The sequence below is a fragment of the Embiotoca jacksoni genome, unplaced genomic scaffold (genome assembly GCF_022577435.1).
Source record: "Embiotoca jacksoni isolate LCO1_2020_lvr unplaced genomic scaffold, fEmbJac1.0.p SCAF_8, whole genome shotgun sequence".
NCBI lineage: Eukaryota > Metazoa > Chordata > Actinopteri > Embiotocidae > Embiotoca > Embiotoca jacksoni.
Genome location: NW_027185436.1, coordinates 16,924,869 through 16,950,730, shown reverse-complemented (window position 1 = coordinate 16,950,730; position 25,862 = coordinate 16,924,869). Strand labels below are relative to the sequence as shown.

General features: G+C 43.4%; 2 protein-coding genes across 3 annotated transcripts in view; both read left to right on the top strand.

The window, feature by feature from the left end:
* Window positions 1-11,303, top strand: part of adgra2 (adhesion G protein-coupled receptor A2) — a 38,633-nt gene extending 27,330 nt beyond the window's left edge. The window contains exons 3-19 of the mRNA XM_069139119.1: window positions 2,513-2,584; window positions 3,590-3,661; window positions 3,754-3,825; window positions 4,410-4,573; window positions 4,969-5,182; window positions 5,367-5,531; window positions 5,634-5,832; window positions 5,924-6,073; window positions 6,177-6,338; window positions 6,543-6,743; window positions 6,898-7,087; window positions 7,430-7,638; window positions 7,724-7,851; window positions 7,937-8,060; window positions 8,160-8,308; window positions 9,019-9,108; window positions 9,263-11,303. Of these exons, the coding sequence (XP_068995220.1) occupies window positions 2,513-2,584; window positions 3,590-3,661; window positions 3,754-3,825; window positions 4,410-4,573; window positions 4,969-5,182; window positions 5,367-5,531; window positions 5,634-5,832; window positions 5,924-6,073; window positions 6,177-6,338; window positions 6,543-6,743; window positions 6,898-7,087; window positions 7,430-7,638; window positions 7,724-7,851; window positions 7,937-8,060; window positions 8,160-8,308; window positions 9,019-9,108; window positions 9,263-10,679 (3,778 nt within the window). The 3' untranslated portion in view covers window positions 10,680-11,303. The remainder of the gene's footprint in view (window positions 1-2,512; window positions 2,585-3,589; window positions 3,662-3,753; window positions 3,826-4,409; window positions 4,574-4,968; window positions 5,183-5,366; window positions 5,532-5,633; window positions 5,833-5,923; window positions 6,074-6,176; window positions 6,339-6,542; window positions 6,744-6,897; window positions 7,088-7,429; window positions 7,639-7,723; window positions 7,852-7,936; window positions 8,061-8,159; window positions 8,309-9,018; window positions 9,109-9,262) is intronic.
* Window positions 11,304-12,950: 1,647 nt separating this feature from the next.
* On the top strand, window positions 12,951-25,464 carry rab11fip1a (RAB11 family interacting protein 1 (class I) a). Of its 2 annotated transcripts, XM_069138789.1 has the most exons (6): window positions 12,951-13,682; window positions 18,754-19,190; window positions 19,330-20,254; window positions 21,353-23,071; window positions 23,360-23,465; window positions 24,002-25,464. In XM_069138789.1, the coding sequence occupies exons 1-6, from the start codon at window positions 13,333-13,335 to the stop codon at window positions 24,203-24,205; spliced, it is 3,741 nt and encodes a 1,246-aa protein (XP_068994890.1). In that variant the 5' UTR covers window positions 12,951-13,332; the 3' UTR covers window positions 24,206-25,464. The 2 variants fall into 2 exon arrangements, with proteins under 2 accessions (XP_068994890.1, XP_068994889.1); XM_069138788.1 differs by lacking the exon at window positions 21,353-23,071.
* Window positions 25,465-25,862: the final 398 nt, after the last annotated feature.

The following is a 25,862-nucleotide window of genomic DNA, read 5'->3' as shown; positions in this document are numbered from 1 at the left end:
AAGGATCAATGGCATGATGTTATGTTAGAGTGACATAAGAAGCATTTGAATACAAGATATCCCCACCCTCAGCTCATCCCATCACATAGCCCACTGACATCTCATACATTCACACAAGGGGGCTTAAATTTGGGCACATGGTTAAGTTTAAGAAAAGATTGTGGTTTGGGTTTAAATGAGTAATTTTACTGAAGAAATGTTACTTGTGTCACATAACTTAAATGCATTATGTAATTAACTTACTTGCCTTACTTTTTACTTCATCACATCACCTCCTTCTTTGGCATAGGTCGTCACAATGCCAAAGCCAAATGGGCTTGTGCGTATCTCTCTGACACCCGACAGCTTTGACGAAACAGCAGTATTTGACGCCCTGGTTATGAGAACGATCTGATATCTCTGTGTGCAAGAACAAACATGACAAAATTTGTGGTTTAATCTTTACCTTTTGAGACTAATGAAACACAAAGTTTGAGCAAAAGATCACCATCTAGTTACTGAATCGGGATTTGGTCTTTATATAGGCTCTGCCTTACACTTGCAGCATCATTCTAATCCAATGGTAAATGTATGTTTGAGTGCATATACTGAAGGTCAGTGTCACACAGCAAACGCATGCTTTTGTGTGTGTGTGTGTGTGTGTGTGTGTGTGTGTGTGTGTGTGTGTGTGTGTGTGTGTGTGTGTGTGTGTGTGTGTGTGTGTGAAAAGGACAGGGAGGGAGGGAGAGACGGACCTCAGAGAGAGGAAATAGTGGGCAGTGCCTCGTCTTTCAGCGCCGCACTAATGAGCCCCGGGACACACAGACTGGAAACAGCAGTATTGTTCTCGCCTCCCGCCCTGGTCAACAAATGCTATAGAGCTACTGACACACAGAAACACATGTATATTCAGAGTGGGACACGAGCACACAAAGATTACCACATACATTGTGACAGACCCCCGAGGCCACACGTACACATAGTAACACACTGACTCCTCTTTGATTTGATTGGGAAAATGTGTGCAGAGTTGTTGTTTTTTTTACTTCTTTGTCAAAATCATAGAGGTGGAAATATTTCCACCTTTTTAAAAAGCTATGAAATTGTTGCAAAAGGTTCTGTCTGACGAGCTGGCATGCAGTGCTGTCCGAGGCGACACGACACACGCCTGTTGGTCTGAGGCCAGGGATTTTTTTTTTTTTTTCTTTATCATTATAACCTGTCTCCAATCCAAACATGAGCGATGGCTTGGAGAGACCAATCGCAAAACCCCTGATCTTTCGACTATATCCCAGCCATACCGCACGGTGTAATTTGTTGCTGGAAGCCATTTTCTTAAATCTTAACTCTCCTTGCCCTAGTTTGACCAAAAAAAAGCTCATCTCTTGGAAAGTGGACAAAACAATGGTTAGGAGATGCCTAGGGTTGCACATGGTGTGAGGCAGCATGGGGAAGAGCGGTGATGACAAATGATCTTTGCGGAAAACTGGACCAGAAAGTCCCCTGAGGTATTCTTTACCAATGAGGCATCTTGGTTAAAAGATAAATACAGCCACTGCAGTGACGCTTGTGAACTCCTGTAAGGAAATCCTCCCCTGCGACTGGTTCGATGGGAGCTTAAATGTTTCATGCTGCAGGAACATGGATCGCATGTCCTGTCCATAACCATCCATCTCCTGACCTGATTTAACCTTGCTATTCCCACCTGGCCAATAAAAAAACTTGGATTCAAAATCAAATGCAGGTTCGCTGATGGAGAGGTTCATCTGGCTGAATAGTTTAACACATGGGTGTGGGTGTGGACGGGGAAAAGGATGGAGATAAGTGCAGCAGGCAGTGTGAAATTAGATCTTCAAAGGCAGCTGCAGGAAGGAATATAGTTTGCATTGGTGAAGTTTATCGTGGGAAGAGCCACTTTAAAACAAACAGAAAAATAACAGAACCTCTTGCTTGCAGTTTTAGACTCCACTAATATTTTATGTGGTTGTGTATCTATCTGTGTGTAGAGGTATCCTGCTGGGTCCTGCTGGAGGAGGCATGTTCCCCCTCCACTTCATTTTAAATTTGAAAACGCGTTCTCTGAAAGTGTTGAAAGAATTGTTCATTAATAAACTTTCTTTCAGTAAGACAAGAAAACTGTTCCCACTCTTGAGTCCATACTTCTACCAAAAACCAAAAATCTAAGTGTAAAAACAATAATTTGCTGATTTCCTTGGGGTTCTTCTGTGCAAACCTACTTCTTGGCTTTGAGTGGAAACTTCCTGGAATCTCTGCTACTTGCTTAACAAATATACTGCAGGCCAAGAACTACACAGTACCCCCCTTTTAAAATGCAGCTGTCATCTTTACACTTTGGTTTTTGTAAGGAATAAACAAACAAGAGTTACCTTGTAAATTAGTGAACTTTAGTGGTTTTTAGGGCACACCCTGGCTAGCTGTTTAACCCCTGATTACATTATGTAAATTTTGAACTATACCTTCGTCAGCATCGTCTCTACATTTCTCAGTGATCTAATATTTTCTCTCTCCCCAGGGACCTCAAGCACAACTTAATCAGCACCATCATGCCAGGAGCCTTCCACGGCCTGTCTGAGCTTCGGAAACTGTAAGTAGATATTTGCAGGATTCACATTAACACAAATTGTAAACGATTTTTTTTCATTCATTTAATTTTTAATTGAAATGTTTGGCATGAAACAGATGATGGAGTTCAGTTTTATTTATGATTGTTTACCAGATCGACAGTAGCTGAGACAAACCCACATCTAAACTGTTTTGGCAGCTCATGGCAGATGTCATGTGTTATATTGAGCTCCTGGTGTTAGCGTGAACATAAAGGCCTCCTTCACTAAATGTTTCTGGGCTCTGGGATGTCATGTCTTTGGCCCGCTTCATCTCTGAGGTAACCTCAGTGCTGCGCTCAGGCTCCTCGCACATCACTGAATGTGGCAAGGCGGCTGTTTGCAGCCGTTAGCTGCTCACTCCCGGTGTTTTTGGACACAGAGGTCTGGTTGCAGCGTGGTTCGAAAAACTGTTCGTCTGGGCTGCACCGCGTGACTCCCAGTCCCTCCTCCCCCTACTTGTGTTTTCCCTGCAAGGTCTGGGGCTTCTCAAAACAAACAGGGGGAGATAAACACATGCTCTGGACAGCTCTCTACTGGGTCGTGTCAGAGGTGCAACAGAGCAGATCCCTCTCTGGCTGCAGCTATACATCACACTCAGAGGTGGACAGCAGAACAGGGGCCCTGCTTATACCCCACTGCTGATCATTTTTTACCCGGGTCCCATGGAGGCCTGATAAGAGAAAGTGGGACTGTTAGCCTGCTTATTCAAATTCTTAACTTTCTAAGGCTTGGAAAATATAATTGCATATTGTAGTAGAATTTAATATAAAGGTACTAGAGACAAAGAAAACTCTTAATTGCTACTTATTTAATCATTAAGACTGTGAAAAAGGTCCTGCAAAGTTTTACTGGTAGGCTATGTTGTATGGATATGTCATATTTAATCAGAAAGAGACAACACATCCCAATCTGCGGCTGAGTGGTCGAGACAAGCCCTCTTAGTTTGAAAATAACCAACACATTCCTTTGTCTCTTCACACTTTTAGCGAGCTTTCCAACAACCGCATCGGCTGCCTGACTGCAGACATGTTCCAGGGGCTGACCAATCTCACTAAACTGTAAGAGATAGATGAATTGATTCCATAAAAATATTGTACTCTCCGAGTTGTGTTGAAGCTATTGAGTTAACATGTCTGATATGTGTTGTTAGAAACCTCTCTGGCAACATCATATCGACCTTGGATCCTGGAGTGTTCGAGGAGCTGCCGTCCCTCAAGCTAGTGTGAGTATTAAACTTTGTCGGCACTTTAAATTAACTCTCACATCATATAATTTAATATGAATACAACAGTAAATATTCTAGACAAAAATAACATTTAGTTTTCAGTTCATGTTTATTTTGAACTGTGTTTTCAATGGCTTCAAGTCTGTATGAAAACTCAATTAAGCCAGAGGGATGTATTTCACATGCATTTATTTAAATCTTGTTTTTTTTTCATCTTCACATGGTTTATAGCTGAAAGCATATTACTTTGGCTTTTATAAATCAGAAGATAAGTCTGTCACCAAACATTTCAGATCTGCTGGTGCTTGTTTTTTATGTACATTACTGCCTATCCTAAAAAAAAAAAAAAAAAAAAAAAAAAAAGTGAGTCAATCAATCTTAGGTTGCAAATAATAAACCTGTTATATGTAATGGCTGTATCTCAACATTGGGTATCCCTTAAAAAAAATCTAGCCTTTTAGTATTTTTCATGTTAAGGGATGTTGATGCTGTAATAAACAACGAGAGCTAAAACTGTATCTGAGCATTGAGTGCTATCTGAAAACTCTTCCATGATAAATAACCATTATTTCTCCCTCCAGGAACTTCAACTCGGACTACCTGTCATGTGACTGCAGCTTACGTTGGGTCCCGGGCTTCTTCCGCAGCAGTTCAGCGCGGCTGGGGGACGAAACCCTGTGTGCCTACCCACGGAGCCTGAAGGGAAAGCCTCTGCGTGGACTGAGGGAGAGCCAGCTAAGCTGTGGTGAGAGCCTGGCTACCGTGAGGCATATGAATGAGGCAGTTTATCACTTTATTTCAGAGAACATTGGACTAACAATAACAATGCACTCTTAATAACATTCGAGATCTTCTCAAGCTGTTTTAAGAACTGATAGACCCAAAGGGTTGACAGAAATTCATCCCTGCAGCTTAGCAGGAACATATTTCTGAAACTATCAGCGGGCTATGTTGACAGCTAATCCTGTGGGTTGCATTTACGAATTGTTGCAGTCTGCATCCAATCAGCTCTAGAACAGCAGACTCATTATAGCTTCTGTGGAAACATTTAGCTGAGGTTGGGTAATGAGAGAGCAGCAGAAATAATTCCGAGTGATGTGTAATGGTCACATCTGTGTCTCTTCTCACCATGTCGCTCAGAGGGTCCTCTGGAGCTCCACACCCTGTCGCTGCTGCCGTCCAAGCGTCAGGTGGTCTTCAAAGGCGACCGGCTGCCCTTCCACTGCACCGCTGCTTTGGTGGACAAGATCACCACCTTGCATTGGCGTCACAACAGTCAGCTGGTGACCTCTGACCCTGAAATGGGTGTCCAGCTAGAGAATAGCGTGTTGCATGACTGCACCTTCATCACCAGGTGCAGTAACCAGAGCTATACAGGCTCTCTGAGTGCTGTCTGATGATGCTGCCTTTTCTTCACGATTAAAACATTTTTGTGCAAAAACAATACTGAGTGAATAAAAAAAAATAATGTTTTACTCATTAGGACAGTATGTGGGAATAATGTGTTATAATGTGCTGTCCTCATCATCTTCCTCCAGTGAGCTTATTCTATTCAACGTACATGTGGAGGCGAGTGGAGAGTGGGAGTGTGTGGTTTCTACTGGGCGGGGCAATACCTCTCACACTGTTGAAATAGTGGTGGTGGAGAACAGTGCCTCCTTCTGTCCAGAAGACAAAGTTGTCAACAATCGTGGGGAGTTCAGGTTAGTTTCAATATTTTGTAATATATTATATATTGCACTGTACACATTATATTGTATAAATTAATGCAGAACTAAATATTCATCTGTGGTTTTAATCCCTAGGTGGCCAAGAACTCTGGCAGGCATCACCTCTCATCAGTACTGTCTGCAGCTGCGTTACCCTTCCCTGTCTGTCGAGGGTGGCATGGAGCAGAAAAAAGCCTCCCGATACTGTGACCGGTCTGGGAAGTGGCAGGACGGTGACTACTCCGACTGTCACTACACCAATGGCATCACTCGCGTCCTGCACACCTTCATTCTGGTCAGTGCCACAGTGCATGGTTCCTGTTCAGTAAACACCATGTAGATTCAGTGCCATGAGGTGACACCTTATCACTGCTCTTAAATTTCAGAGGCCCATCAATGCATCCAACGCGGTCACAGTGGCACATCAAGTGCGTACATACACCCTGGAGACTGCAGGTTTCACTGACTCTGTAGATGTGATGTACGTGGCACAAATTCTGGAAAAGTTTATGGAATATGTCCGACAGCTGCGAGAGGTGAGTAAGCTTTTAATGCTGATATAAAAGGTTGTTGTTTTTTTTACAGGTACATCTGTGATGTTACCATCCTTTTACATTTCTGTGTGTGCGTTTGTTCCAGTTGTCGGAGGTGATGGTCGAGATGGGCAGTAACCTGATGCAAATAGATGACAAGATCCTCGCCCTCGCCCAGAGAGAGAAGAGAGCCTGTAGCTCCATAGTCTACTCTCTAGAGACACTGGCATGGCCTCAGCTGCACAGTCATGCTCAAGACTTTTCTATGGTGGGGACGATCAACCTGTTTTTTGTCATTTTAAGCTTTTTGTTAACAGAGCAAGTAGAGCTTCTTAACAATTACACCAAATATATATACAGTTAATTGTGACAGCAGAAAATAACGAGTAATTTATGAAATTTGGGAGTTGAATGTAATTGCAACTTTGCTGTAAAAATGGGAAAAACTCCTTACCATATTTGATATGTACAGGTATCTAAGAACATTGTGATGGAGGCCCACCTAATTCGACCAGCCCACTTCACTGGTATAACCTGCACTGCATATCAGCGTCGTGAGGTGTTGACGGGAAGCCAGGGAATGGAAATGCCAGAGTCTGTCCATGAGCAGCCGCTTCATTTCCGCTGCAGTACTGGCTCCCATAACACCTCCCTCAACAATTTTCCCCTGAAGGTGAATGATAAGTATTCCTTCTCCCATTGTTCCCTCGTTTATTAGATACTGTGCCATTAGTTACCAATTTTATCTACATTGACAGTTATCGAGGTTCAATAGTGGATTTCAACTAATATATGATTTGCATGCATCTCATGTTTTATTTTTCCAGAATTGTGTGGCGCTGGCCTCTGTGACTCTTCCAGCTACTCTGTTTCCTCCTGATGCTACTGCAGACTGTAAGCTGCAGTTTGTAGCCTTCCGAACTGGCAGCTTTTTTCCTCTGACTGGGAACTCAAGCAACACGGTTGAACACTCCCGCAGACGGAGTGTCAACACTCCTGTCATGTTTGTAGGCCTTGGTAAGGAAGTATAAAAAAAAAATGTTTTAAACTAATCAAGCAAAATAAATAAATATGAAATTTCTTCAATCCATCTTCAGAATTGTGCCCTGGTCTCGGTTGACTGTAATGCTTTTCTTATGGTAGCATTGTATGTGATGTCATATCTTGTCTATGCCATTTCCCATTTTTTTGTCAAAAAGTAATATAAAAACATGAGTCAGGTGAAGGGAAGGTAGAAAAATTATCATAAATGGACTTAACTAAAATACAAATAAATTTACAAACATTCTTGCCTGAATTTTCAATTTAATGCACATCAGTGTAGTTTTGTATTGATAATTTCATTCCTCCCTGTGACAGATGGTTGCAGCATATGGAACTACTCGGAACCCATCTGGGTGTCACTGCGACACTTGTCCCCTGGTACTGATGCCGTGGCAGCACAGTGGAGCCTTCAGGGACTGGACAGGCAGGGAGGCTGGAGCCAGGAGGGCTGTCAGCTGGTCCACAGTGACGGCAGCACCTCCACGATGCGCTGCTCTCTGCTTAGCAACTATGCTGTGCTGCAGGTAGTACAGCGTTGAATATTTAATCATTCAGTCGCTGAGGTTGAATGTGTCTTTCATTTGACTTGTGTGATTTTTTTTTTTCTAGGAGGTGCCTGATTTCCCCAACTCTACACACATCTCTGTAAAGGCGCTCCACCCTATGGTCTATGCCTGCACTGCAGTGCTCCTCCTTTGCCTTTTCACCATCATCATCACACATATCCTGCACCACAGGTACTGTAGTGTACATGCAACACATGTGTTGCTGCTATTGGGTATTTGTTTCCTCTTGTCATTAATTGTTTCTGTGCTCCTACAGTTCGATTCACATATCGAGAAAAAGTTGGCACACACTGCTGAATACCTGCTTCCACGTCGCCATGACAACAGCAATCTATGCAGGGGGCATAAGCTTGACCAGCTATCCAGTAGTTTGTCAAGCAGTAAGTTATTGAATTTGCACAGTTTCATAATTTTTGGACTTCATCTATTTTTAATGGCATGTAAGCTTGATGACTGATCTGACTGCATCTACATGACAGGTGGGCATTGCTCTGCATTACTCCTCGCTGTCGACCCTGCTGTGGATTGGAGTCAGTGCCAGGGTCATTTACAAAGAGGCTCTGTGGAGAATGCCACGGCAGCCGGAGGGAGAGCCTCTTGCTCCACCTACTCAGAGACCTATGCTCAGGTCAGTGAGCAAGCCACAACTCACTTTCGCCCACATCCTGCACCTTGAGATTATTGTTTGCTGTCAATACGGTTTATGTTTTAGACAGATGCAGGACTTCTTGTGCATGGCCACCCAAACTGCGCACCAACAGAGGCGGTCATTGTGCCCAACAATCAAAGTCCCTCTGTTTTTTAGAAACTTTGTGGGGGCATAACAGAGTATGGGGGAAAAAAGCCATGAGGCCAGAGCAGTGGAGGGGAGGAAAGTCTGAGAACAACACAACAGAAGATGTGAGAGTTGTCATAAATCTGAACAGGGTGATTCAAGCGATGTCTTTTCCAATATTCCCTTCTATATCTGGTCCCGCTTTCCTGCCCCTGTGATCTGGAAGCTGCAGTGCCCCTGACCTCACGGGACCTCCAGCCAGTCCCTTTGTTGCCCACTCAGCCATATGGGACCAGGCTGCAATAAATCACATACTTCTGCTGTCAATATTGACCCTTGTAACACTCTGCCCACAAAGAGAAAAATCACACAGCGATGTTCAGATTATAGACAGCCAGAGACATTAAAACACAAAAAGGAAAATTACAATGTCATGCACACTTGAAAAACATCATAGCAGCCAAAGGTCATACAGCGTCGCTGTGACACAGACAAGAACTGTTCTTCACTTCTGAGACTGAAGCTAGGAGCTTATGTTTAACATGTTTTCTCTGTTATTCAAGGTTTTATTTGATAGCTGATGGAGTTCCTCTTATCATTTGTGGGATCACTGCTGCTGTCAATGTCAACAACTATGGAGACAACAGCTCTTAGTAAGTACTTCTCTTTTTATCCTGCAGGCATTGTGCCTTTGACTTTGTCTTGTGTTGTTGGTGCTGTAGTGAATAATTCTCTGAGATTTGTTGAATACACAAAGATGTCCTTGTTTTGCACTGACTCCTCGGCTGTCTTTTCTGCCTATTGCAGCTGCTGGCTTGTCTGGCGCTCCAGTCTGGGGTCTTTCTTTGTCCCTGCTGGCCTAGCGGTGTTGGTGACCTGGATCTATTTCCTGTGCACTGTGTTTCGCCTGAGGCACCGTGTGGCCAAAGAATGCACAGGAACCACGCTGTCCTCTCCTGTGACTGAGAGCCATCCTGCGCTGGCAGGAAGCACCAGCCTGCTCTCCACAGACTCCGTGGTGGGAACTATAAACCCAGTTGTGCCTCCAGAGGACCAGTACTCCCTGAAGACACAGTTCTCTGTGTTGGTGGCCACCCACTTCCTGTTTGTGGTTCTGTGGTGTTGTGGAGCCATGGCAATGTGGCTAACAGGCCACACCAGCTTGTTGTTCAGCTGTCTTTATGGAATGACTGCCATAGTTTTGGGGGTGTTCCTGGTGGTGCACCACTGTTTCCGACGTCTGGATGTTCAGGCCTCATGGCTGGCTTGTTGCCCTGGCAACCGACGCTCCCATCACATTTCTACTTACACACACACCTGCACTACCGGGAGTGGAGTGCAGACGTCTGAGCAGGGATCCCAGCTTTTCATCAACTGCCATCCTCCCGGTGACTCTCACAACTCATCATCAGCCAGATCATCATCGACGCCGAGCGGGATCAGCAGCGTGGGCCCGGGGCCCTGCAAGCTCACCAACCTGCTACAGGTGGCACAAGAAAATCCAAACAATACTTCACGTGTCCCTGCAGGCAACAACACTGTCACCAGCAATGACAACATCACCAAGCCAACAAACAATATTCTGCCTACCATTAACTCTGCTGCCCCAGTGCATCCCCAGAGAAGGAAAGTGAGTAGCAGAACTAAACAAGGAAGTAGTCAGTATTATCATCGGGGTGAGGGCAGAGGTCACTATCGTCTCAAAGCTCTAAGGGCTGCAGGAGGCGGAAGTCTTGGAGCTTTAGGACCCACAGGGTTAGACCACCTCAGTTCGTCACATGCTGTTTACAAACAGGCCACGAGTGAGAATGGCAGCATCCACCACAGCCTCTCAGAGAACCAGGCCAGCCCCTTGACAAATGGGAAACGGGTGGGAGAGTCGATGGCCACTAGCCCGTCGGAGGGAAGTGACGGGGGCAGCAGCGGGAGTCGTAAACCGTTCCCCCTGCTGCCGTCTATGGCCAGCAGAGTGGGCATGCACGGTGCTCAGAGACGATGTGCCAGCAGAGACAATTTGAAACTGGCAGCATCCGCAGAGCGCGAAACCAAACGCTGCTCCTACCCTTTGAACAGTGTCACCACCACTGTGCCAGGGGCCGCAGCCCCTAATGGCACTCTGAAAAACTCAGTGCTCGAGCTGGAGCAGGACATGAGTGGCACAGACCAATCCCAGAGCTCTGTTGGAATGAAGAGTGGTTTGTGGAAAAGTGAAACCACAGTATAAACTATACTTACATGTGAACATCTATGCATGACCTTAATGAACTCTTAAATGACTAGGTTATGTTTTAATGGTCTCTTAATAATTATATAATTTAAGATATAATATCACGAAGGCATCCAGGACCCTAAACTGGTACTTTTGCCTCTGTAGCATTGTAAGAGTTTGCTGTGAAAGGGTAAAAAAAAAATAAGGCAGGTTTTTTTTTAATGTCATTTTCAAACATAAGATACGCTCTTATTTTATTCACTTTCCAAAACAAATGTACAAGATATTTCTGAAATTGGCATATAATGTTGATTTTGGATCTCTAATGAAAGCTTTATTGTTTTAGGCGTGATTTTTCTATGCATATCAACTATAGCATGAAATGGAATACAAGATGGTCTATTTCCAAAATACAGCTAGATGCATTTAATCTGTGGACAACTTTTCACCCTTATGTTTGCTTCAAGTAATTGTTTGTGTATGCTCATGTATGCACTTAGATGTTTTTTCGTGTGTATGTGTGTGTGAGTATTTGTGTGAGTGTGTGGGTGTGTGTGTTCGCACGTACAGTTGGAGAGGATTTGCATGAATGTGGCTGTACAGAATCTGAGTGAATTAAAAACGCAATGCGAGACTTTTGATGAGAGAAAATGTTTCCTTTGTTTCTATATATCAGCAATGATACAGATTCCCATGTGTGACAAATTCATGGGGGGAAATATTTGGCTTTGTCATATCCAACCACAATCTTTACTTTTAGCAGAGGAACTTTTTTGAACTAATGCCTCAATGACTGCCCCCTCCTGGATAGCAGAGGAACTTTTCACTCATTGTTAGGGATTAAAAATGTTTTAGCCTCACAAATTAGCAACATCTCGTGTTTTACAGTGGCATACTTATCTAACCCAAGTCGACTTCAAAGTAAACTATAATCTTAGTGTAGTGATTTATGCACATGTCCAAAATTCAAACAGTAATTTGCCGTCACAGTGGAGGACATTTACAAAGGCCTGAAGCCATACTTCTGCTTTTTAATCAGTTTGACACACTTGCAATTTAGGAAATAACATTAACAGGAAATAGCATTTCTACTATGCAGCTTATCGTCATGGCATTTTCCGTTGTTCATTTTGCCACATACTGGATGTTGTTACTCTTGAGTGTTTTAATATGGTCAAGCTGCAGTGTACATTCTGTGCAGTACGAGCTTATTCTGATCCTCCTATGGAAAACAAATATACACATTAAGGTAGAATTGTCTAACATGATTCAGTCTAAATTTCAGGAGGTACATAAAGGTCTAATATTAACTTTGCCTCTGTATCAGTAACTATGATTATAATCATTTCCAAGCTGCAAATATGCCGAATATGTGTTTATTTAAAAGTTATAGGACAGTTTTTGAAAAATTGTTCATTCTTTTCTATTTGGTGCCAAAATTTGTGTTATATTACTGAAATATAGAGACATTGTCGCTCGTTGTTTTTTCAAAAGTTCACGTTTCTAATTATTTATAACTGCATTTTAAAGTTTGCGAAAAAATGAAACTTTCAGTCTGGGGAGTGTACTCTATTCTGCATATCATTCAAGCCTACAAAATCCATGAATATGAAATATTTTTTATTAACATTATGTCCCAACTATTTAAGGGATTTTAGATATAAATATATCTAAACTTTTATTGATGAAGTCCTGGTGGAAAGAACAAGTTGTAGATACTAAAATGTCAGTGGGAGATAAAAGATAAAGTGATTTAATCCTGCCTTTTTTTTTGATGGTTTAATGCATTCAATGATTCATAACCGGAGCTTCCTCAAACAAACAACACTGTCATGTGATCAGTTTGTGTGCCAAAACATTCCACTTAATAAGAAAAAAAAACATTTTACTTGTGCATATTATATATATTTTTTTTATATATTTTTGTAATACATTTTTCAAGAAACTTTAGACGTACAACCAAATCATTCTGGACTCACAATAATCTAAGAAAACGAATTTGTCTGGAAATGTTCTGTCCTGTAAGTGCTAAATTAGCGTCGCTGCACTCAGTTCAGTATTAATTGTTCTACTATTCAAGTATTCTATGACTTTTGTGAGTGTAAACTGATTCCTGATCAGTGGCTGACAATAGTAGTTAACGGTCTGCGACGTGTCCACGCCCTCCTACTCCTGCTTGTCCAATCACTAACGAACATCGAAAACTGACAGATATATTAACCAATCAGGCACCTCTATATAGAGCATGGGTGGGAATTCATAACATCAGGGAAGTGAACTCTTCAACTCAGAGGAGGCAGGAGCAGGGAAGAGAGTTGTGTTTATGAAAGCCTCCTAAGGGAATTAGTCGCACTGCAGCGATGTCCTCTTTGTGTTACCCGGGCGAGTATTTGCTTTAAATTGGTTAACCGAGTGTTAACTCAGCTGTTATTCGAGGCTTTGGGTGTAGTGTTACGCAGAGGAGAGATAAGTATTACGACATGAAACTGAGCTTCCTGGACTGAAGTCAAGCTAGGTGACCAAAGCCCAGAGCCGCAGAGGACGCCGAAGGTGAAAAACAGGAGTTCGGGGGGCGGACGGGGGGGGGGGGGGAAAGGTGACCCGAGACTCCGACGATTTTAAGATATACACGGATAAACTTTTGGCGAGGCTTTAACGGACTTTGGCGATGTCTCTGGCCGACCAGAGCCAGCATTGGTTTCCTACGAGTGTCCAGGTAACGGTGCATCAGGGTCGGAACCTGCGCGTGAAGGGCAAGAATGGCACCAACGACGCCTACGCCATCATCCAGGTGGCCAAAGACAAGTTCTCCACCTCCGTGGCGGAGAAATGTGTCGTCCCGGTGTGGAAAGAGGAGGCTTCGTTCGACCTGCCGCTCTTCCACCCGGGAAACGCCGAGCGCTGTACTCTGAATATCATTGTCATGCACCGAGCCCAGGTGGGACTCGACAAGTTCTTGGGCCAGGCTGTGGTAAACTTACTGGATCTTCATGACAACAAGTCTCGCAAAAAGACAGAGTAAGTTACTACAGTACATTTATGTCCAGTACGTTGTGTTAATAATATTTGTTTTAGGGGGTCCAAGGGTTAAACAAACGTGTATCTAGTCCAGACTGTTTTCTTCTTTTTAAGTTGAAACCATTTGTAACTCCAGTCACACATGCAGAATAAAACAAGTCCATCCAAATAAATCTAACATTAGTTCCAAAGTAAGGTAAGGACACTGTAAGCTTTAAAGTCTCGGCAAATCGCAATATCCTGAGAAACAACCCAACATTAGGTTGGTTTAAACCTAACCGCAGGCGCCTCTCTTCCTGGTATTCATTTATATTCATTTCCCTACATTATTTTTGAGTCTACATTTCTTTTTCCAGCAGGTCTCTCAAAACGGATGCAGCCAAACTGACCCCAGTTTGAATTTTCAAATATAACAGGATTATTTCCTTTAATTTCTTTATATAATTTTTCAAGATTTTATTTTCAGCGGGTGGTTTGTCTGCTCTTTCATCATGTTTTTTATTTTTTCTTGTTTGTCCCTTTTTACAAATAATGTTTATTTTCATTATAATTAATGTGTCGATTCTGTGAAGATGTTCAGTCATCTGGGTCGGAGTATATCTAAATCTATCTGAAGGCAGCTGGACTTGCTTGAGGTTCTTGAAGACGTCAACACTGAGTCACTGTCAAGAGCTTAAAAGCCTCCAACTTCCCACTAGTCAGTTAAAACTAAAGAGAGGTGAAACTTCCTCCAGAATCTCAAGCAAGTCCACTTGTCCTCAGATAACACTTCTCAGTTAATCATTGAACTGTTTGGTCTTTACAACATCAGCAAATGGTCAAAAATGTCAACCGGTGTTTTCCAAAGCCCAACGTGCAGCCCAAAGTGTCTCGTCTTGTCCTGACCAACAGTCCACAACCAAAAGATATTCAGTTTATTGTCATGGAGGACTAAAGCCACTAATCGTTGCACCACTAGTCTGTTTAACCAACTGGTGAGTTGGATTTGTCCCGAATTATGAAACCTTATACTTCCATTATTGGGACTCCAGCAGTGGTTAAATGTTGTTGATATTCAGTAGTAAACTAATTACAAAGTTGGTGTCTCAACATACACGCTACAAAGCACATGCAGTCCCTCCTCTCTACAGTGTTATTAATATAAATATACATGATTTATTATAACATACTGCTGTTCGATATCATATATCAAATCTTAGTAAATGTTCATTGTAGGAAAGTTCCATTGAATCCAAGAGACAAGTCATTGACTTTTCATGTCTCCACTGTGAAACCTACCGTTGAATAATACATAGAGTTTACTTGACATTTATATTGGCTGTTGGGGAGTTTTGGCATCGCAGAAGACACATATGAATAATTCAGTTATGCCGGGGCACATTTTGTTTATACACCTCAAATACGGTGCAATTGAAATAAGTCAGAAACAACCTATTAACAGTGACACGTGAGCATGTTGCTTGACTTTCTCTCCTCCTTCCTTGAATTACTGTCTGGAAGGGAAAAACGGAAAACATGGCGCTGCTGGGAAAACAGTCTGAGACTGTTCTTCCCTCTGCCTTGTCTGTCTCCATTGGACCAACCCTCAACGTTTGGCTGAGACGTTTACTTCATAAACTGGTGTGAAGCCAACATTCAGTCACTGCCAGCTCGATGATGGACGCCTATCTGGGAACGTCTTCTCGCTCTGCTGCCATTAATCCTGCGCATTCCTTGAGGCCATTCACTCACCCACAATACGTCTGCTCACACCCAGATGCGTTACGTACGTGACTCAAGATGACATGTGTGGTTTGACGTAGCTTGGGTGTAACGCGGGCGTAACAGGACTCAAAATGAAACATTGCGTCAGCGTCAACCACGCCCTTTTATGTAAGAGAAATGTTAAAAATAAAGCTCTTTTTTATTATAGACTTTGTTCCACTCTGGTAAACCCTTCTCAGGGTGGCCTTTTTTTTTTTTTTAATGTTGAAGTGACCTTCGCTAAAGCCCGAGTGAGCTGGAGGTTGTGAGTTCCGAGTGCTCCACCGAGCGCAGCCTCGACGCGGCGCAGGAATGACCTCATTCAGCTGGTTATTGTAGCGTCGTAACTGAAACATTATCTTTTGTTTGCTCGGTGTGTTTTCACAGGCTCGTGGCAAAGTTCGGTCCTTACTATTTTCTTCTCTTGTCAGAGCTCCTTCATGCTCCCCTGCTGGTCTTGCTCCCTCCGTCTCCTTTAAGACCCGACATGCAGGCAGCGTATTGGATGCTGCTGTTCCTGCCATGAAAGTGTGTGTGGTGTTGGATTACTATACTGCAGCCCTGTTGTGCCGATACGGTGCGTGACATTGAAGACTTTGTCTTGCAGCTGAAAGGAGATCCTACAGTCGCCTCGAATACAAAAGAGTGTACTCGAGATGAAATTTGCTTTCATGGCCGCGTATACGAGCGGGATTCAGTCACTATCACAAATAATCAAACAATAAGCTGAATAACAATCGAACAATCAAGTCTGCAGCTCTATTTGAGGACATTTTTAACCTGAAGAATTTATTCTTAATAATCCTGATCCTTTAAATATTCTTTGAACAGTTACATATTTAAATTTTGATCAAAACATTATTAATGATGACAGAAAAAGATTTACTAACTTGATTGTTGGATGTATAACATGTTAAAACAATCCATTTTTGAAAGCCAAGTTCAAATCTTCAGTTTGCTTGTTTTGTCTCATCTTAAAGTGTGAAACCCAAATTTACAGCCACATAGGAAACAGAGAAGCAGAAAATTCTCAGTCTTGAACCTTAAACCTGTGTATGTCTATTTATTTGTTTTTTTTTGTTTTTTAAAAACACAAAACAATAACTAACCCAACGCTGCTGTATGTTTTCCAACTAGTGGTTCAGATCCTTCTGTCTCTTCAGGAGGAGGAGATCTGGGTCATCTACATTTTCACATTGAGACCATGAGAGCTCGAACACAGCAGCAGAATACATTTCTTTTAGCTCTTCATTAACTTGGAGTCACAACATTGCACCGGTATCAGTTACTGTAGCGCCGGTTCTCCAGAGTCAGGTTCATTCGTTCAGACACAAGAGCCACAATGTTTATTTTGTAGACAAAAAAAGAGCAGAGCAGTCGCATGAAAACATTTTCCTGTCACCTTCAGTGAATTCAAACAAAGCTTTTCTTTTAAATTCGGAATTGTTCTTTAATAATCCTTTAAAGTACAATGAAATGATAATGTGCATGATGTCACTGGGTGGAAAACAATAACATTTTCGTGCAGCCTATCTATATTTACACCTCTTTATATTATTGACTGAGTCTATTCTGGCTCACAGAATGAACACGGGCTCTCTTGTTAATCATTACACATGAAAGAGAAGTGCCCTCGACAGTTGAACAGCGGGAACCTGTCCAGCAGGCCCAGTGAGCACATCAGGGGCACGGCTTTGTATTTCTATGCAAACAATACCCCGACAGCCTTTTAATATCCATATAAATGCATCGTGTTTTTCATTCATTCAACTGAACACACTGCTGTAATTGATGTACAACAACGACAAACAATTTCTCGATTGTTTTGCGGGAGTGTTATCTCTCGTCTTTGTGGCTTGACGTGGTTAGCGATTGTTTTTCTTGGCATTCTCCGTTTAGGGTGGGAGGTGAGGACTGTTTGAATTAGACTCAACTTTGATTACTGTCCGGCACCTCCCTGCATGTTTGAAAGTGTTTAAGGAATGTTGGGTCACTCCCATGCTTGTTTCCTGACTGTCCGTCTCCCCCCCCCCCCCCCCCCCCCTCCCCTCAAGTGTTTGTCTGGAAGTCTGCTGCACGACGACAAAAGGGAATGTTGCAACAGTAAACTATATGAACTGCAGATAGCTGGTTAACACCGCACCGGGTGGATATCTTCAGTATACCTCAGTTTATCTCTTAAAAGGATATATTGAACCTATAAGATCCACATATTATTGTACAAAAGATCATAGAGGAAATACACTTAGTGACATTTACTTTTAGGGAAACAATTGGAGGACTCCGCTGCAGAACTAATGCGTTTAAAAAGAAGAAAGGCTTCTCATAATGGACACTTCTGCTACAGGTCATTAGTGCATCTGATGGTAGCAAGGTTTGGATTATACAAGCAGAAAGAGCACATACATAATGGCACTAATTGCTTGTTTTGGCTTGCTTTTTGACGGCACTCTCCAGAACACTCTTACCTTTACCTCGCAGACAATAAGTGCTGATTCTATACAACAGAGAGGACATGAGGGGTCAGCCTGAACAAAGCTGTAATTGTCAGGCTTTTTCTGTGCTGTGCATACTGCTCTCAACAGGAACTGGTACAAGCTGCACATTAGTTAATGACACTCGCCCGTCTCCAGTCTAACAAAGACACGGCAGACTAATGCCAACAGAGTCGAAGCATGTCAAGTCGAAGTTATAAAGAGCCAAGTCATATTTGTAGGGGAACCATTTCCATTACACATTTTGTTATAATATTCATCTTGCGTATAACATCAATTAACTCACCTGACATGATCTAATATATTGCTTTGTTTACATGGCCGCTTTGAAGGACCTTAAAATCAAATTACAGTATAAAGATGTGGTTTTCTGACCGACAGTGCGAACCCCAAAGACATTTCATTTACAGCAATAGACTGTGGAACATTTGAGGAGCTGAAAACAGAAAAAGTCTGGCAATACTAATTAATTTTCTGTTTATCATTTAATCCATTTATTGTTTCATCTCTAATGCGCGTATTTCCCTGCAGCTTATTTTCTTTATAAACCAAATATTTTTTTAAACAAACCCTTTTTTTTTTGTCTCAGAAATGGCCACGGGCATTAAATAATTTCCCTTGTAGTCTGCACAAATACCCTTGTGTCATACATGTAATGTATATTAATAATGAGGTAGCACCTCAAAGCAGCATGCACTGAGGATGAGCGGAAATCTCGTTGCAGGATAATAATCTGCGCACAATAACAGAGTTTAATTATTTCTGAAGAAAATTGTTAGGATCTTCTAAATATTCCCATTTTAAACACGTTAAATTTTTTCTGTCATTTGCAGATGGTTTAAGTTGGTGGACAAGGCCGGTAAAGAGGACAAGGTGCGAGGGGAGGTGCTGCTAGATATTCAGTTCATGAGGAACAACATGTCAGCCAGCATGTTTGACCTTTCAATGCAAGACAAACCGCGCTCCCGCATCTCCAAGCTGAAGGACAAAGTCCGTGGGAAGAAGAAAAGTGGTTTCTCTGACTCTGCTTCAGCTATCGTTCCCTCCGTCAGCCAGGTCCTCACAGACAGTGAAGGAGAGGCTGATTCGCAGTCGCTCAATCAAACTCCGGGAGCAAAGAAAAAATCTAAACTCAAAACCCTCTTTGCCCCTAAATCCAACTTGCAGCGCAACATCTCGCAGTCCATGTCTACACTGGGGACACTCCCCGACAAGAATTCCTCTCTCAGTGGCAGCCGCTCATCTGGCCTCAATGCAGACTCCCCTGAAGGTAACTTAACCTCACGATACTCTTATTGTTTGCTGACTGTATTTTGACAGCTCTGGGTTTCCTCTGCTGCAATGTGCAATTTGAATAGTGCTGTTTTGCATCTTAACGATGACATGCTTCTCTGTCTCTCCTCCCACAGTGAAAAAGAAATTCAAATTCCTGGGACACAAGCGAACAGGCAGCTCGGACAGCAAGGGGTCTCTGGGTCCTTTCTCCATGCTGGGACGCTCCAAGCAGAGCAACAGTGACCTGAACAACCTGTGTATCAACGGCAGCCATGTGTACACAGAGGAGGCGGAGCCCAAGAGTGGATCTACACTCAGTCTGAACAGCTCTGGTCAAGGCTCGGTGGAGGACGTCCGCAAACACACCTCCGACCTCTCCGCAGACTCCTTTAAAGGCGTTCCCTCCAATAGGCCCGAGTCCACGGATACAGCTTTACTGGAGCAGCAGCGCCATCAAGAGGAGGAGGACAGAAGGCAAGCGGAAGCAAGGAGGCTGGAGGAAGAGGAGCGATACAGGGCAGAGGCCAAGAGACTGCAGGAGGAAGAAGAGCGCAGACAGCAAGAGGAGCAGGACAGGAGAAGACGCTTCCTGGAGGATGAAGCGAAGAGGAAGAAACGGAAGGAGGAGGAGGAGGAAGAGTGGAGAAGTCGAGAAAAAGAACGCGGCGTGCTGGAAGCGGCCGAAAACCAGAGGATCGAGGAGGAGCGGCGCAGAGCAGAGGAGCACAAACGTCAGGAGGAGGCCTCCATGAGCGACAGGCTGTCGACCCTGTTTGGAATGATCAGAAAGAAGGAGGAGAAAAAGGAGGATGCGCAGCAACACGCTAAAGAGGAGCAGCATCATCCCACCCCAGCATCTCGCACTGACTCCAGAGATCCCGAGAAACCCTTGTCCCGCCACTCCACCAATCTGTTTGAAGAAGTTCCCCTCAGTTCAGATCCTCCACTTGGCAGCAATGAGAGTCCGGCTGATCATCAGAATTCCAGCCGCAACCAACCAGTCCCCTCCTCCATGGTCTTCCTCAACCGCACTGCTAAAGTGTCTGCAGTCAAACCCAGGTAGGCCCTCCGCTCATCTGGTTGCACTAAATACTCCCAACAGGTTACTCTGCACGAATGTTAATGTTATCCTGTTATGACACGAGGGATGCTGTTGGTGGCTTGTGTTCATACTATTATTAGACTCTCTTGATTGGAATTGGAATTTTGTCTTTAATAGTCCTGCAAATGAAACTGCACATACTGACAGCTTTTTGATTTTATTTAACCACAAGATGGCCCAACTATCCCTGCACAAGCGAGAGGCACATTGAAGTGAGAAATCTCATTTCTGAAAACAAAAAACTTGTGTGTGTGTGTAATTAGTTTGATTTGCTCTCCGTCACGTCTGTCAACACTGAAACTGGGGAATTCCTCAACTTTCCGTCCTGGTTCTGTTCACCATGACTCGACCTTTTGGCTGTCTTGAATTACCAAAACTCTGAATTCCATCCGACGGTTGGCAGACCTGTTGGACCGGTTTGGTCTCTGGCCAGATGACTACCTGGGTGTGGCTTGTGTTTGTGAAGATGTTGTGGAACAAGTTGTGACCTTAACAGAGCTCATACGGAGCGGCTGAGACAACGGTGTTGCTTTCTATGTGCGTGTCTGGAGTGATTGGATTTTGCTTTTAGATTTGTTTTTGTTTTTTTATATATATATATATATATAATTGTTTGTGGACCTGATTTTGTTCGATTTCGATCATAATGGTAAGGTGATTGTGCTTGTTATTGCCTAAAAATAGAAACGGTAACCGCAAGGCACGTGAGTATCAGAAAGTTTTGTCTGCAGGTTTGACATTGAACAATGGACCATTTTATGACTAAATGATTTTGTCATCTTTAATGGCACCCCATTCTAGCGATACAGTCTCAGATGTGTGTTCTCTTTGTAAGATTTTGGAAAGTGGTGAACAATAACAAAGTAATACTTTCATGAAATATTGAAATATGGCTGCGTCTTGTTGGGTGATAGATAATGGGGATTTGTTAGTTCTGTTACCAACATATATACATGTGATATGCTGGTTAAACTGGTGAAGGGTTGTACATTGGTGACTTCAGGTAATCTTGTGGTCACACTGACCTGTAGGCCTTTGTTTTCACTCCCTGGCAGATTGCCTCAATCTTTGGAGTCTGAACCCGCTGACTGCATAAACCCCAGTCAGCCGTGTCCTTCCCCAGCCAACTCTGAGTCCACCCTCTCTAGTGTCCCGTCTGAGTCCCCCGATACTTTCTCCAACCTCCACTCATCCCTGACTCCACCAAACATAAGCCAACACCTGTCTGGTTCTCCTCTTGGCAGCACAGAGAATTTGTCGTCTGGGGGGTTTTCACCCACCATGGAGGATCAGAAGAGAAGAGCCGTACTGCCGCCCTCATATCCTCCACCCGGGGCCCGAACTGTGAGGCAGATCCAGAACCCTGCTTATGTAGAGGCAGATGAATGGGAACAAGGTACAAACACGTCTCTACCGCTTCCGGATTATGAAACCCTCTTTCCTCAGAAGAGACACGGAGTGCAAGGGCACACTCGGTGGGATCACGTGATCGCTCAGGTTAACCAGAAGCACAGGGACACACCAGAAGTTCTGGGTCCAGAGATGAGTGTGGATGGCCCAGAAGAGCATGAACCAAGGCCGTCCCTAACACGGGAGAGTCCCGCTGTGAGGATTTATCAAATACAACCTCAGGAGACCAAGCCCGTGTCAAAAAAGAAAGTGGCGGCCCCGGCTCCCCCTACACCGGTGGCACCTCCAGTCCCTCGATCTGTCGTAGACTCCAGTCGAAGCCGCAGCGCTGCTCACCAATCTCCCGTGAGGCCGAATCCGACAGCGGTCCCAACGTCTGCAGAAACTGACACGTCAAGCAGAGGGATGTCCGGAGACGAGGCGAGCGAGGCGCTGCACCCTTCACCCACAGTAACACCTGCACCCAGACCACCCAGCCAAATGGACTGGGATGCGACTCCATCGGATGATCCAAGAAATGCGCAAGTGGCCACGAACAAAGAAGCACCCACAGCCAGACCCAGGCAAAGAGTGAGCGGCAAAGAGCCGACACAGCCAGAAGAGGCTGTGGCGAACAGTAACATCCAGACATTATCTCGTTCAAGTGTGAGCAGCACGGACAGAAAGGAGAGCTTTTCAAACATCGACCCGTTTCCCAGCATGGAGCTTCTTTCCAAAGACCCGTGGGCACAGCTGAAGCACAACCCAGAAGCAGATGACCTCTTTACCGTGCAGAAAGAGCACAAACCTGAAGATCAGGGAATGACAGCAGATGAGCTTGATAACATTTTTAGTCAAGACACACCCACAGACCCTTTTGCCAGTTTTAACGGCAGCGATTCAAACAAACGCGGCGGCGGCAGGAAAAAGAATGAAGATTCAAAGACGGTCAGTCCGACTTTCCAAAGAAAGAACTCGCAGAGCGGAACGAAGACTCTTCCATCCACACCTCGCTCGGATAATAAGACTTCCGTGCCTAAACGAGAACCAGCATATAAAGATGGAACACCCTCCCCCACAGCTCGCCAAGGCCTCTCCGCAAGAGGTGTCCCAAACCCGTCTGACACACTGCAGCCTCGCGCCGATGTCAAAACTCGAAGCAAATTTTATGAGGGAGAGGATCCATTCGGCGCCGAGCCTTTTACCGTACCTTCCCCTCCGACTTCCTCGGACGCCCTGCCGATAGTTATGGAGGAACCAGCATCGCATGCAGGAAGTCCGTCCGGGGGAAAGACAATGTTGCGAGCGTGGGTCTCGCCCTCCGAGGTTCAGCCTGTCAGTACTCAGAGTAGCGATGGAGGTGGGCTAGCCTTTACTCCACGCAGGTGAGATTGAACAGGCTGTTTGCAAAATCCACAGTCGTGGACTGTTTTTTTTTTTTTTTAATCTTGATTTACAAGTGAACATGCTGCTGGGCAAATGGTGCTGTCGGCCTGGGAGGCAAATAAATTGGGATTTTTCTCGGGTGTGACTGTTTTGAATACTGGGATTTCTCATGTAATTCTAAATAATTCACTTGGATCCTTATTTGCTGTGATGTTTCTGTACGTCCTTGCGGGAAGCTTTGTTATCTCTTTGGGGGCTTAAACATTCTGCATGCATTTCCTTTACAGGCCTCATCCCGTGAAGCCCATGAACTCCGCTGAGAGCCAGTATCCTATCGGCACCCCTGCTGTGAAAGAGATAAAGGTCCGAAGCGGCACACCGGGGAAGATTAAGGTACTGTCATGTTGGCACAAATGATACATACATAATGCATATTTACAAGTAGTGTGAACATGCATAATATAGATTAAACGGGTTTTTTTGGGGTTTTTTTTTTTTCAATCCCTGGGAATTTTACTGGTATGGAATTATAAACTGAAAAAAATGCCAATTGGCCGCTTTAAAGTGGAAGATTTTACACATCTGTAATATTGTTGCTGTTTGCTCTTAAATTATTGTTGGGAATTGCAGATTGACCCCGAAACAAAAACTTATCCAAAGATCCACTTTTGTTTTGTTTTGTTTGGTAACTCGGGAGATGTAGTTTTGCAAAATGTTCTGCTCTGAATTGTTTTTTTCAAAATTGTGAATATGATTTGACACGGCTCATATGGTTATAAAAGTAACCTCTTTTTTTTTTTAAAGCGCTCTACATTTTACTCCCGCTCTCAGTAGTTCAGTGTGTACTTTTAATCAATCAATCAATCAATCAATCAATATGTTTTAATTAGAATGCGCGCCGCGTGTTGCCCTTTCTCCGTTACCCTCAGGCGGCGGACTCGGTGGAAAGTGGACCTTACACTCAGCTGACGCAGGACGAGTTGATCACGCTGGTGGTGAGGCAGCAAGGCGACCTGTCCAAGAAGGACGCCAAGATCGTGGAGCTCGAACAGTACATAGACAACCTGCTGGTCCGCGTCATAGAGGAGAAGCCCGGCATCCTGCAGTCCATCAACGCTGCCAAGCCAGTGTGAGAGGGGGCGTCTCCCGGAACAACGGAGCCCCACGTCGGGACTCTCGGGGTTTCTGGTGCGCGTTTGTACCGTTGGTCGTGACTGTGTACGGCGAGCCAGGATCTCTACGAAGGTCTTGGAGCACATGCACTTTTTCCAGTTCCGGAGTCAAATAGATTCCGGTGTGCTGGAAAATGATCGCTGAGGTAATAACATTTGGTGACAAGCAAGTAAAAAAAAAAAAAAATCTTTATATAAGCAAATTAATGTTTTGACACTAGGGTACAGAACTACAATTTGCTTTGAAAACGTGTTGCATAATAATATTTTCAGTGTCTTGATTTATATTCCATACTTGATGATACCCTGGGTTGTGCTTTATTTAATGGATGTCGAATGCACAGAGAAGTGTAGTTTTTTTTCTTTTTACCTTTTCACTCCGTACACTGGGCTCCGTGTAACTTCCTGCTGTGCGATGAATGATCATACATTCATTCAGTCATTCCAGATACGTGCATTTTTCCCTCCACTACGAAAGTCTTCATTTTTATTTTCTATATTGATCTTTTTGAAAGCATGTATTTTTTTTTTTTTTTTTTTATCAAACCAATTTAACTCTCTTTGTCCCTTTTTACTCACCGTAGTTGAATGTCACCAGGTCGTCCAGTCCTATAAGAGACACTGTGCCTATTGTTGTTTCAAAGAGGTGTTATTTAGAAAACCAGCAATGACTAAAACAAGCAGCAACTAATGTACATAATGTACGTAATGTACGTAATGTATGTATGTATGTATGTATTATGCAAGTAATAGAGCAGAATCCAGCTCCTCTAAAATGAATACAAGATTTTAATCACTTTGATGTGTTGTATTCATAAAATTTAAAACCAAGAGGTAACCTAAAGATAATCAGAGGAGGACCAGTAATAAACTGCTTCCATGATAACCAGCCTTGTCTTTGTATTTGAACTACACTAATGAATGCCTTCACAAGTTATAGCTGTTTGACGTCTTGGCAGAAATTATAGCAATATTTATCTTGAGGATGTGCGGATTTGTGCCTTCGAGCCTTTTTTTCATGACTTGTTTGTGTGGTTTGTTGGATGGAGAGCTGTTGGCTACCTCTCTTCTTTTACTGCAGCTCAAATAATATACAGCCTGATCTATCGAGTGTTTGTCTGACACCAAAGTAATACCACAGCTGATGTAAATGTCTGAAAGCAATGATGTCGCGCAATATGGTTTCTTGGAAATAAAGACACTAATAATGTCCACCCCCATTGTATGTATCTGTGGTTATTTACAATTATTTTACATGTTTTTAAATTATAGCATATACAGTAGGTACGGAAAGTATTCAGACCCCTTTAAATTTTTCACTCTTTTTCATTGCAGCCATTTGCTAAAATCAAAAAAGTTCATTTTATTTCTCATTAATGTACACTCAGCACCCCATCTTGACAGAAAAAACAGAAATGTAGAAATTTGTGCAAATTTATTAAAAAAGAAAAACTGAAATATCACATGGTCATAAGTATTCAGACCCTTTGCTCAGTATTGAGTAGAAGCACCCTTTTGAGCTAGTACAGCCATGAGTCTTCTTGGGAATGATGCAACAAGCTTTTCACACCTGGATTTGGGGATCCTCTGCCATTCTTCCTTGCAGATCCTCTCCAGT